This window comes from Oryctolagus cuniculus, chromosome 1, assembly GCF_051225735.1.
Source record: "Oryctolagus cuniculus isolate XC-2025 breed Fujian yellow rabbit chromosome 1, ASM5122573v1, whole genome shotgun sequence".
NCBI lineage: Eukaryota > Metazoa > Chordata > Mammalia > Lagomorpha > Leporidae > Oryctolagus > Oryctolagus cuniculus.
Window position 1 is genome coordinate 13,108,449 of NC_142867.1, and position 12,551 is coordinate 13,120,999.

The window sequence follows — 12,551 nt, forward strand, 5'->3', positions numbered from 1 at the left end:
CAGGCAGCCTGAAGATATCACTGGAAAAAAGAACAAAATGGTGAGGGTGGTGGCAGGAATCATTTAGGGCTGAAATGATGGCTTAGGAATTTGGGAGGGTCTAAGGAGCAATAAATCATGAATATTTAAAATACATTCACTGGGAGTGGCAGTGTAGAAAAAACAGGAAGTCTTGGTAGAGGGACAATTTCAAGTTTGAGACTTTAAAAGTAAGCAGATTCCTATTGGGGTGAGGCCTGGGTTGAGGCTGTTAAATCATCTGATCAGGGTGGTACACAGTTTTAATTTGGTGGAAGGGTAGAGGTCAAGACAGTGTATAGTTAGGGAATTCCGAAGCACATTAACCTTGAAGCCATCTGATTTATCTTTCTTGTAGCCACCATACCAGGTACAGTGCTGTGTCACATGGGGGCTAAATCAATGTTGACTTGAGAAACCCACAGAAAAGTGAATCACTGGGAGGTAAAGTTGGTCCAGAAATGCTTCCTGCATTACTGAGCTTGAAATTTGGTCTTTTCTTTTTAAAATGTTTTTATTTGAGAGATATAGACACATGCAGTGAGAGACAGAGAGAGAGAGAGACAGACAGACAGACAGAGAGAGAGACATGGAGAGAGCTCCCATTGCGTGATTTGCTCCTCAAATGTTTACAATGGCCATGGGGTTGGCCAAGGCTGAAGCTGGGAGCCAAGAACACCATCTCCCATGTGAGTGGCAGGAACCAAGTTACTTGAACCACCAACTTCTGCCTCCCAGGGTCTGTGTTAGCAGGAAGCTGGAATCAGGAGCTGCAGTGAAGAATGGAACCCAAGTACTCTGATATGGAATGCCTGCATCTCAACCGCTAGGCTAAACGTCTGCTCCCTGAAATTTGGTCTTGAGGAGAGGCGGCTGATGGGTGAGCAAGAAGTGATTCCTTGTCATTATTAGCCAGACGTAGTAATTCCCATTTAGGTGTGGTTTCTTTTAAGCTGATTGCCCAAACCCACTGGTGACCAGTTTGAGAAGAATGATGTCCTGAGAACCCAACACAAGACACACTGTAGACAGTATCCAGAGAGAAGCTGTTCATTGTTTTTTTCTACCTTTCTCTATGTCCCACATGGCAAAGAGGATTTTGAAGACAATTTTAGATTTAATAAATTTATGTAAAATTAACAGATACTTGATAACCTATAGCTGTCCTCTGCTCTCTTCTTCTCCTACCTCCCCAAGCCATCAAAATCCATGTAGACTCAAGGATCCTCTGTTCATCTGACTCTTCATGGTCCCCTGTAGACAAGACCTTTCCCACCATCTGGGGCCTGTCTGAGTAGCCCTCTCCACTGACCATTCATCAGCCACACTGCCTGCCTCCAATCATTGTGGCCTCTTCTTGAAACAGTCCTGCCAACAAAATGCTACTTTTAAGAGTAAGCAAGTTCAGTATGGTCATACTTTTCCCAAATCACATTAGCACTGGATCATTTTCAGGTCTATTTTAAGGGACAACATGGTGTTACAATGCATGAGAATCAATGGGATGCATGATTCCCAATGGCTCCATGCTTCACTGTGTTCCTGGTCTGAGAAAGGCTTTTTCAAAGGATGGCTTTTTAAGGAAAAGAAAAGGGTGGGCTGTCTTAGTGGGGGATACCACAGCTTTGTGGCTTCCGAGAAGTGGCTCTACTCCTCCCCTCACTCCAAGCAGGATCAGAGGATCAGAAGAATCTCTTTAAATAATAGGCCACAGGCACTATGTATGGAGGGCTGCAGATGTCTGACAGATGTGGTTAGCTAACTGTTTTCTAGGTTTTACCATGCTAGTTTATAGATCTATTCTAAGACTGAGAACCGATTTCAGAAAACACTTTCTCCCATTTATCCTGGATCCAACAAAATAAATAAATGAACTTTCATGTTATTTTTAAAAAGCTAAAACAGTTATTTACAAAGACAGACAAGACTGGCTTTCAGCCAAAGTATAAAATTCTGTAATTTGTCCTCTGCTTCAGTATCTCCCATGTGGAGTCCCTGTCTCCTTGATTCTAGGTTTCTTGTTCTTCCCCCTGCTGCTTGCCTCGGAGCTCTTGTGTGACTTTCTCTCCATGACTTCAGGCACAGGCATAAATTCTCCCATCAAGCTAATAACTGGTTGTGTCTGGTGAGCAGCCACAGCTGAGACCACTGCCTTAGTCTCCAAACCTGTTCTAACTTTTCCAATCTAGAGAATTCCTTCACTCAACAGTGCCAGCCCCTGGACCCACTTTCTCATTTCTTTTTCTTATTTTGCTTCAAACCTGGCTTAACCCTTTCTTCAGTACTTGATATTACTCAGATTCCCTCCAAGCCCTATTCCAGATACCCCCAGCATTCTATTGAACTGTACTGGGGAAACCACACCTTTCTTGCCACATGCAATAACCTCTTGTTCATGTTTTTCCTCCGGTTTCTCTGCTGTGTTCACCAACCATCATGTGTGGTCAGGGCTTAGAGATCAGGATAAGGAATTTGGATATCTTTGGACCATTAACAAACAGCAATAATCTAATGGACATGGTTGAACAAGGAATGGCAAGACTGGATGTGTGCTTTAGAGTGGTCCACCTGCAGGTTAGGAGGAAAGATTGAATTGAATGGAGTCTAAAGGCAAAAAACCAGTTAGAAGATTGTGGTAGATCATGAACAGTAGATGACAATTGTCTGACTAAATAAAATTTTCTGGGGGTGGAGAAGGCATGAAAGGAGGTCTCATTGACTACTGACACCGTTTTAAGTAACAAAGAAAAAAGATAATCCTTAACTAACAAAGTGGGGGGAGGAATTGTAAAACAGTAAAGTCTTCTCAAATCATACCCTTATATATTTCACGTGGCAATAATGAAGGAGAACCCAGAGGTTTGTGTTTTTTTTTCTAGAAAAGCTTTAATTTTGTACAAACTACTGCATTGAGCATGGTGATCTTCACTCAACACTAAGTCTTTAGAGAGACCCCAAGAATGTAGGCATAACTCCAAGAGCAGGGGATTCAAGGAGGCGGTATAATTTGCTTAGCTTCACAGTAGGAGACTCAGACCCTGGCAGAAGCAAGGCTGGTGGGGTTGTGGGTGGAGACGGAAAGTGCAACAGATTTTTCTCATCTGGATGCAAGTTGAAGAGCTGCCAGCAGAAACAGGGTGTGGACACCATCTTTCACAAATCCTTGAAAGAAGCCACAGTCTCCTGTGGGTTTACACAATGCCCACTTCCTTCTGTTCCTGGCATGTCCTTCCCCAAGACACACAAATAGACTTCAAGTCTTTTCAAGTAGATATTTGATAAATAAAAAAAAAAGCACGTACATGAAGGAAATGTGGCTCTAGACAAAAAGCAAAAGGTTATTTTTCTTTCATACTCCCTGCACATAGATGTTTTGAATGATAACAGCTATCAAGTAATTTTTTTGAATTGTCGTCCTTTTTTTTTTTTAATATCCTTATGGGGGCAGTGGAGAATAGAGGATCCATCATGGGTTTGGCTTCAAGAAGACCTTATTTTAAATTCCAGCTTTGCCACAAGCTTTCTGTGTGATCCTTGCAAGCGACTTCTCAAAAATTCATTTTCTCAACTGAAAATGCATTTAAGAATTTTTCTTTTGGTGGTTACTGGGAGGATATTATGCCATAAAGTATACAAGAGGCCACTCTCCACAATCAAAAATATTTAATACCCGCCTATATCCTTTCCTGTTTCTTTATTTCATAGAATTAGAATCTCAAGATTTCAAGGAATCTACAAGTTGAACTAACTCTTTAAAATCATAAACCTCTTCACTGTCAAGTGCACAAACTCTGCTTCTATACTTCCAGCATGTCTGTAGTCAACTTGTTTTCCTTTTAACTTTCAGGTTGCTGCTTTGGCAATTCTAGACTCATAAGTCTGTGTAAACATGTGTTTGCATTAAAAGCCTCCCCACCGCCTTCCCTACTTCTGAAAAAAAATTTTTTTAGCACATTTCATTCTAGTTCTAATTCTTGGAAAATACCCAGAGGAGTTCTGTAAAATCGGTTGCTTTATAAAGGTAACTGCTGTTGTGTAATGTTGTTGCTTACTTTGGAGCCAAAAACCAGTCTTGGAGTTTATTGACTCCAGGGATATCTTACTGGAACGAGACCAGGGGTCAGGAATATAATGGAAGCAGGGCTTATGAAAATCAACTCTACCCAAACGAAGCTGTCATCCTCTTTACTCCTGAGCCCAGGCAGGCAGCCAAGCTGCCTGTTAGTACTCTCTGGGACACATCATAACTCACCATCGGGACAGATACCATGGCAATTGGGAGAGAGCTAGCCTTCCATTAAAGTTCCATAAAGTCCTTGCCATGGTGGACAATTTACCATAGCTACATCAAAATTTTATCTATTTCTTTGGTCAAGACCTGTACTCCAGGTGCTAGCAGAGCTGGGTTTTGTTACTGTTCCAAGCCTGTGATCTTAGCCATCCCACTGAAATGCGGAGTTCAATGATTTGTAGGTAAGTCTGTCTGCTGTTTTCCTTCCTTGGAATGGTTACTGGAGAATCCTAGAATCCCAGAATAGTGCAGTAAGAAAGACCCTTGAATGTGGGGGAAGCAGAGCAGGCAAGATGCTCTTCTATGCTCTGACTTTAACCAGAGGAAACTAAAATTTACCTATTTTGTATTCTGTAATTCTGCAAAAATTCTGTGGTCTTAAAAAATGTTTCTGTTATTTGCAAATAGAAATAAGAAAGGAAGAAAATGGACCAAAAAAGACTGACCTAAGCTAATTTTTCCATTTTTCTATGGTCTATACAGGATATGAGACTATTAAGATTCAGAGAGGGAAATATTTTCCCAAAGGTCACACAGTATAAAGGTAAGAGAAACAGGACTTGGATCAGAATTTTTTCCTTGAACTTTCGTACTGGTGCTTTTTGTGCAATTCTAGATTCATAAGATGTAGTTTGATTATGTCTGGATTCTCCCTGGTTATTTTTGGGACTCCATATTTTAAAACAATACAGAAAGAGCTACTTCTGGAAAACAAGACATTAATTATATTTTCACCTCTGGTACCAATGAACTGCACAAACACTCACTTTATCTCTGTTGGAATCAGTTTTATCATCTTTCATGGAAAAGATTAGGTTAACCAGTTTCTGACTCTGATATTTTACTATTCCAGTATTTTTGCTATATCCTCATAGTTTTCTGGACATTAATGCAATATTAAAAATAGGATAGGCCCAGTGATTGAGGAATTAGGACAAACTTACAGTCCCAGTGTGGTAATTACTGGATAACCCTTTGAGCACCTGTGATGTGCCAGGCACTGCAGCAGATGAGGGGAGAATGAATGATCAGGGTAGACAGCCCAGTTCTTGTCCTCATGTCAGGCTGTCCAGGTTTCCTTCATCATGCCCCACAAAATCACCCAAACTACCAATACACGCCACCCCCCAAATTCTTCGCTCACTTGGGAATCACCTCATTAGAACTTCATTCCTCTTTATCTAGATTTGTTGTTCCCACCATATCTAAAATATAAACAGCCCTGCTGAGGTTCAGGACAAGAAAGCTCTTCATCATCATTTTCAGACTGCACATAACCATTTTTCGTCCAGTAAGATGGGAGGGGAGAAGGAGCCTATCCAAGGCAATTATAGCTATTACAATTTGGCTCCACTGATTGCCCAGACCCAGGGTCATATTATTTTACTGAGTTCACAAAACAGGCTCTGGAGTCAATAAATTGGAGGTTTAGATCTTAACCCAGTCACCTAATAACTTCTTGAGCTTTTGCAGCCTCAGCAATCTTCTTGTCTGTAAATGCATGGAATAGTAATTTAATTCATTCGGCAAATATTGCTTAATGCCTGCTTTGTGATAAACCCTGGGTGAGGCTATGAGGCTCTAGTGGCCTCCCAGAATTTGCAGTTAAGGAGACAGAGAAGAAGCAAGCAAACAATAACAAATACAAAGTGTACCAAGTTTTACTAACTAAAGGTCATGTGGCGGATGTAGCATTTTGATTGCATACAAGTCCATGCACCAAGCTTAGGTAGCAGGTACAGTGCAGAGAAGACACTAAATTAGGGATGAAAAGACATGGGTTCATATTCTGCCACTGTAGGTCATTTGAGAAGTAATGAAAACTATTTTTCTCTCCAAAATTTTTTTATTTCATTTAATATTCACAATCTATGAGATAGTCTTATTATGGCCTCCATTTTACAATACAGCAAAATCACAACAGGAGATTAGAGTGATATACCCGCTTGTCCAAAGCCACAAAGCTGGTGAGCATGGATGCCAGGATTAGAGGCTAGTCTTATCTGGTATCAAAACCCTGCTTCTGGTGACTACAGTAAGGTAACAGATGTGAAAAGTCAAATGCACTGTAAAAATAAGCGGTGGTGGCTCAAACATCATACAAATATGTATATATAAGTTACTTTTAAAAGGAAATGTAACATATATGATACAAAATTTTTCTTTAATTTCACCTGCAGATGCCTCTGTTCAAAATAACCTGGCTATCTATGTCGTATTTATAGAAAATAACCAGCAGTTAGCTTTTTTAAAAAAAAGATTTTATTTATTTATTTGGGAGGTAGAGTTAGAGAGAGAGAGAGAGAGAGAGAGAGAGAGAGAGAGAAAGCTCTTCCATCTACCGATTTACTCCCCAAATGGCCACAACAGCTGTAACTGGGCTGATCTGAAGCCAGGAGCCTGGAGCTTCTTCCAGGTCTCCCACTTGCGTGCAGGCACCCAAGGACTTGGACCATCTTCCACTACTTTCCCAGGCCATAAACAGAGAACTGAATTGGAAAAGGAGTAGTAGCCTATTATGCCACAGGAACAGCCCCAGCAGCAATTCATTTTTATCATACTTTAAAAATTCATAGATTAGAAATACTAGACACATGGAGTTTAAATTAAAAAAATGATGAATCTTGGTAAAATGTACCTTTCATTCTAACTGTAGATGTGCAGAAATAAGTAGGAGGGTGGGGGAAATACTGCTTTTAAAGTTTCTCTTCCCTATTCTGTTACCTATTACGGGAGAATTTATTTCTAAAACTGTCTCGGTTCAAATCACTGACTTTCTTCTTAGCTTTTGAAGAAATTTTCTGGTCTTTCTTCTCAGTGTCCTTGCACTCCCAACCACTTCTACACTAGCCTATTATATTGTTAAAGATTTGTTTGACATCTGATCCCTGCTTGAAAAGAAATAAACAAAATTTTAAAAAGAAAGGAAAGGAAAACTTTTATGGTTCCTTCTTGTCCATAGGAAAAAGGTCAAATTCTTTAACATCAGCAAATAATTATTGATCACTTACTATGTACCAGGCACTAATATAGGTGTCTAGGATACTTCAATATCACAAAAGGGCCTGAGTGGTGGTGTAGTGGGTAAAGCCACTGTCTGTGACGCAGGCATCCCATATGGGCACCAGTTCTTATTATGGCTGCCACACTTCTGATGCAGCTCCCTGCTAATGGCCTGGAAGAAGGAGAGGAAGATGACCCAAGTGTTAGGACCCATACCATCCACATAGGAGACCTGGATGAAGCTCTAGGATCCTAGTTTCTGTCTGGCCCAGCCCTGGCCATTGTGGCCATCTAGGGGAGTGAAACAGCAGATGAGAGCCTTCTCTCTCTCTCTCTCTCTCTCTCTCTCTCTTTCCTCTTTCTCTCTCTCTGTAACTCTCACTTTCAAATTAATAAAGCTTAAAAAAAAACTATCAGAAGAAACAGATCCCTAAATATATCAAGCTATATTGGAGGGAAGAAGTCAATAAAGGAACAGGTTTTGCATTTAATGTTAGAAGACAATAGTACTATAAAAACAGATTAGGATAAAAGGGAAAGAAGTCCAGAGGTGAGGAGAAGATAGAAATTTAATATGAATACATGTGCACACATGTAATTATATATACAGTTTATGCAATTATGTGTTTGTAGGTTTGTGCTTATGCATATATATATATATGAAGCATACTACCATGTTTGCATCTTTGCTTCTGAAGATCTTTCACAATTTGTCTGCTGTCCTTTCTCAAAACTTGTCTTCTATTAATCCTGTTTATTGCGTGCTCCTGCCATGATATTTGATGTCCCTAAAACGCTATGCTCTCCTGTGCGTTTGGAAACACTTTACCTCCTTTGAATTTAGAGATCTCTGAACCAGCCACCTCCCAACTCCATCACACACCAAATTTTCATCCTGATATCCCTTTACTCATCTTTGGAATCCTCCTCAAATATGTCTTTTTGAAAAGACCATCTGCTTGTCCAGATTGCATGGAATTGTATGAACGATTCTCAGAGCTCCTGTTGCAGGATGATAAAATTGAATGGCCTGTCTGTCCCATGCATTAAGTTGAGCATTTTGAACTTAAAAATGTTCATTAATTTTTACATCATTGGCATCTAATCCTGTCAAGAACTTGAGGGTAGATATTTGATCAATTGGCTATGTTTGTGCACAAGCAGTGGTAGAATTTTAATGTCAGACATTTTTAGCCCTTATTTAGTCTCTCAAAGGGATGTCAGTTTTGCAAAGCTCTATGTACTTCACTCTCCTACTTAAAGGAGAAAAAACTAAACTTGACCTCATAAACCAAACTACATTTACAAGAAACACATCGGTCTCTCCAAGCATTTTGAGTTACGGTGTTTTTGTTCTCTTAGAAAATAATATACAGTGTAAATCTTAGTGATCTAATAATCTAATCCCAATTCTTGGAGCAATTGAAAACAGTAGTAGTTAGTGAAAGTGCCATTAGTAATTTCCTTCGGTAGCATGGTGATGTTGACAGCGAAGGTAACATCCAGGCAATGTAGAAATATTAAAGAATTTCTTCTGGAGTCTGTCAATTTTACGTAAACATATGCGTCAGAACAAGGTGACGGTGCTCTCCATGAAAGGCCCGACCATGGGGTGGAATGAGATTCTGCATTAGGGATAGGACATTTGCCTTATGGTGTCTCCTCTGATTCTGGGAGTGTATGATTCCCCTACAGACCCAGTTCCTTCACCTGATTGTCATTGCCCCAGGAAATCTCCCTTTGGGGCTCTGAATGCAGCAGAGAGTTGACACATGGATGTGGGAAGAAATGACAGCACAGTGACCAATTTCATCCTTTTGGGATTTTCAGAACGTCCTGAGCTGCAGGTTATGCTCTTTTTGCTTTGTCTGGGAATCTATTTCATGACTCTGGCTGGGAACCTGGGCCTCATTGTACTTATCAGGATGGATTCACATCTCCACTCCCCCATGTATTTCTTCCTTGGTAACTTATCCTTTGTTGATATATCATATACCTCCTCTGTAGCCCCTAAGATGCTCTGTGACTTCTTCCAGGAACAGAAAGTCATCTCCTTTGTGGGCTGTGCTGCTCAGTTTTTTTTCTTCCTTGGGATGGGAGGCACCGAGTGCTGCCTCCTGGCGGCCATGGCATACGACCGATATGCTGCCATCTCCAACCCTCTGCTCTACACAGCCCTCATGTCTCCCACCATCTGTGTGGGGATGGCCATTACAGCGTATGCCGGTGGACTCCTCACGGGGTTGGTCCAAACTAGCTCCATATTCCAGCTCCATTTCTGTGAGCCACGAGTCATTAACCACTTCTTCTGCGACCTGCCACCCCTGCTGGGCTTGTCTTGCTCCAGTACCTTCATCAGCCAGGTGGTGAACTTTCTAGTTGTGTGTGCAGTCGGCGGCACATCAGCTCTTGTTGTCTTGGTTTCCTATGGCTACATCATTGCCACTGTTATGAAGATCCATTCAACTCAAGGGAGGATAAAAGCTTTCAGCACCTGTGCCTCTCATCTGACCACAGTGATTCTCTTTTATGGCTCAGGGCTCTTCTCATATCTTCATTCCACTGTTGGGTACTCACGGGACCAAGATAAAGTGGCTTCCATGTTCTATAGTGCTGTGATCCCCATGCTGAACCCCATCATCTATAGTCTGCGAAACAAGGAGATCAAAGATGCATTGAAAAATATCAAGGAGAGGAGGAAGCAGTTATCCTCTCTGTGTTTTATAGTTCCTTAAGTTAAAAAAAAAAAGCTTTTCCAGTTTTGCTCAATCTAGATAAGCATGAAATAAATGGCATGTAGACTCTGAGAAGTATTAGAGACACTCTTTCAAAATAAAATCCCCAAGCTGCATGTCCACTGGACAATTAGGCTCAACAGAGGTTTGCTTTCTTTATGTACATGTTTTTCTCACGGCCTGATAGGATTTCAATTTTGGTCATTTGCAATAGAAAATAAATACACTTTCCTGTAAGGTTCCTTAGCTGTAAAACATCAGGTGCCTTAGAACCTGCTGGAATATGATTCCAGGACTACTGATATGAAGACCTCTTTACAATACAATACTTCTCCTACCAATCCATTTACTTTTTGGGACAAATCTTCTATTCCTCTTAACTTGGATCCTACCTAACCAAGGATTGGTACTGACCAGCAAAGCTGACTCTGGGTTAGAAATCTGAGCCCCCTATCTGAGGTCAGCAGTGTTTACCACAGGAGCAAGAGGAATCTGTTAACCATGTTTGAGAAGAGCCAAGGTCACATTTGGGGGCCATGAAATCCACTGGGGCCAGAAACAGGAGTCAAAACCCAAGGCGCCAAAGCTGTAAAGCCATAGCAAGCAAAAAACATGGAAAAGGTCAAATGAGAAACCCTAACAGGGAATAGTGTGCCATAAGGTTAATTTGCATGTCTGAAATCTCCCATGATGGGTGATGAGTGAGGCCACTTGGTTTAAGGAACAAGGTCAGGGAAGAGAGATTTCCTCTGGCAGCCCTGTTTGTGCATTTACTCCTGAGACTGGTTCTACTCTTGGCCTTATATGGCTATCTGACTCACTCTCTGTCTCACTCCATCCTCACTTGACTTTTATGTCACAAACTGCCAATTGTACACTGTCTGCTGTCCCCTGGAATTTGACCTTGGTTTGTCACATGATTCTGACATCCTTGTTTTCATTTTTATCCACTATCTCAGACAGGGATCCCAATCCATGACATGATCTGAGATAGGACAACCATGTCAGTGAGTGTGCATCAGAGCTGAATGTGAATTTTAAGTTGTCTTTGATCCCGTTTTGAAGATGACTCTTGAAGAAAGGATAAAAATTGTTTGTGTAAACCATAGTGAACCATGCAAACAAACCCTAACTCACATCTTCTACGGCCATAACTATTTCACCTTAGTCCCATTGTAATCAGCACAGTTCTCATTGATCAGTTATCTGACCACTTGGATTATTAGCAGTTTATGTAAGGGAGGGGTTGTGACTTAGACTGGAGATTCCTTTGTAAAGCCTTCCTTGATCCTGGCCTCCTTCAGACCAGATTAATTGTTTCTGAAATGCATCCCTATAGCATCCTCTATTTCACCTGTCATTACCTAGGACATTTTGAAATATTTTTCTTGTTTAATTGTTAACATCCTTGTCTAAACATCCCTCTATTCTTTCCCCAAAACAGGACATGGCTTAGACAAACTATGCACTTAATAGATAAATAAATCCAAATTCAGAGATTTATAGCAAACAAAGGGAATTAACACTTATGGAATGCTTATACTATGTCAGGAATTATGCACAATTTTTAAAAATTGCATTTTAATTTTATATCATAAACACTGATTTCTTGTTTAAAAAATGAAACCTATGGGTAGAAAATATCTCCTTCGACCATGGCACTCAGTGTCAGTCTATTCCCACACTCCCCAAGAAACCATGATTCCCATGCTGAACTACATCATCTGTGGTATGTAAACTTATACTTTTTATGCATGTTAACATTCACATGTATACTAGCTGAAATATATAATACTGCTTTGTGTATATTTATATAAATGGTGTTGAACTATATGATTATTCTATATTTTGTGTTATTTCATTCAACATTGTTTCTTGAAGTTCTCCTGGTGTTAAGAACATACATATCTACCTCAGTCTTTTTTTTCTTTCATAGAATTAAATACCAAAGTTAATGTACCTGTTCCTCCACTGGTGAACATTAAGGCAGTTGTCAAGTTTTGCCAATTACGTGATATCTACAGTATCCAGTATGACGTACACATATTTGTAGATGCCAGTTCATGCTCATAGCCACTTTTTAGTGTAGGAACTAGAGGCTGGATTGCTATTTAGAGGGTGTGTCTAGCCAGCTGTGTAATAGGACACCTAGCTCCTCATACCCTTGGGGAAGGGTGATATGATCAAGCAAGTTTATTCTCTTGGTAGATTCTATGTATTCTTTTAATACTTGAAACACAGTCGTTTACTGTCCTGATTTACATGAAATGTTCTGTATACTACAGACAGGTTTTTATAGGCATTATTTTTTTAGCTCTTAGAATCAGATTATGAAATAGGAATTTAGAAATTATTTTATTATTTAATTTCCTTTTAAATTGTAAAATAATAAGTGTATGTATTTATGAGGTACAGTGGTGGTAATGTTTTGATGTGTGTTTACAATGTCAAATGATTAAATCGTGTTGATTAAATCCATTTACTTTACATCCTTACCATGTTTT

At 40.1% G+C, this 12,551-nt stretch overlaps 1 protein-coding gene across 1 annotated transcript; it reads left to right on the plus strand.

Annotated features, from left to right (window-relative positions):
- The first annotated feature begins 2,991 nt into the window (after window positions 1–2,991).
- Window positions 2,992–10,047, plus strand: LOC100346346 (olfactory receptor 5A1-like). Its single transcript, XM_089304861.1, has one exon. It carries the CDS (start codon window positions 9,085–9,087, stop codon window positions 10,045–10,047), a length of 963 nt encoding a protein of 320 aa, XP_089160987.1. The 5' UTR covers window positions 2,992–9,084.
- Window positions 10,048–12,551: the final 2,504 nt, after the last annotated feature.

Bases quoted from the DNA above. Each gene is read 5' to 3' on its own strand.
- LOC100346346 (XM_089304861.1), top strand. From the start codon at position 9,085: ATGGATGTGGGAAGAAATGACAGCACAGTGACCAATTTCATCCTTTTG.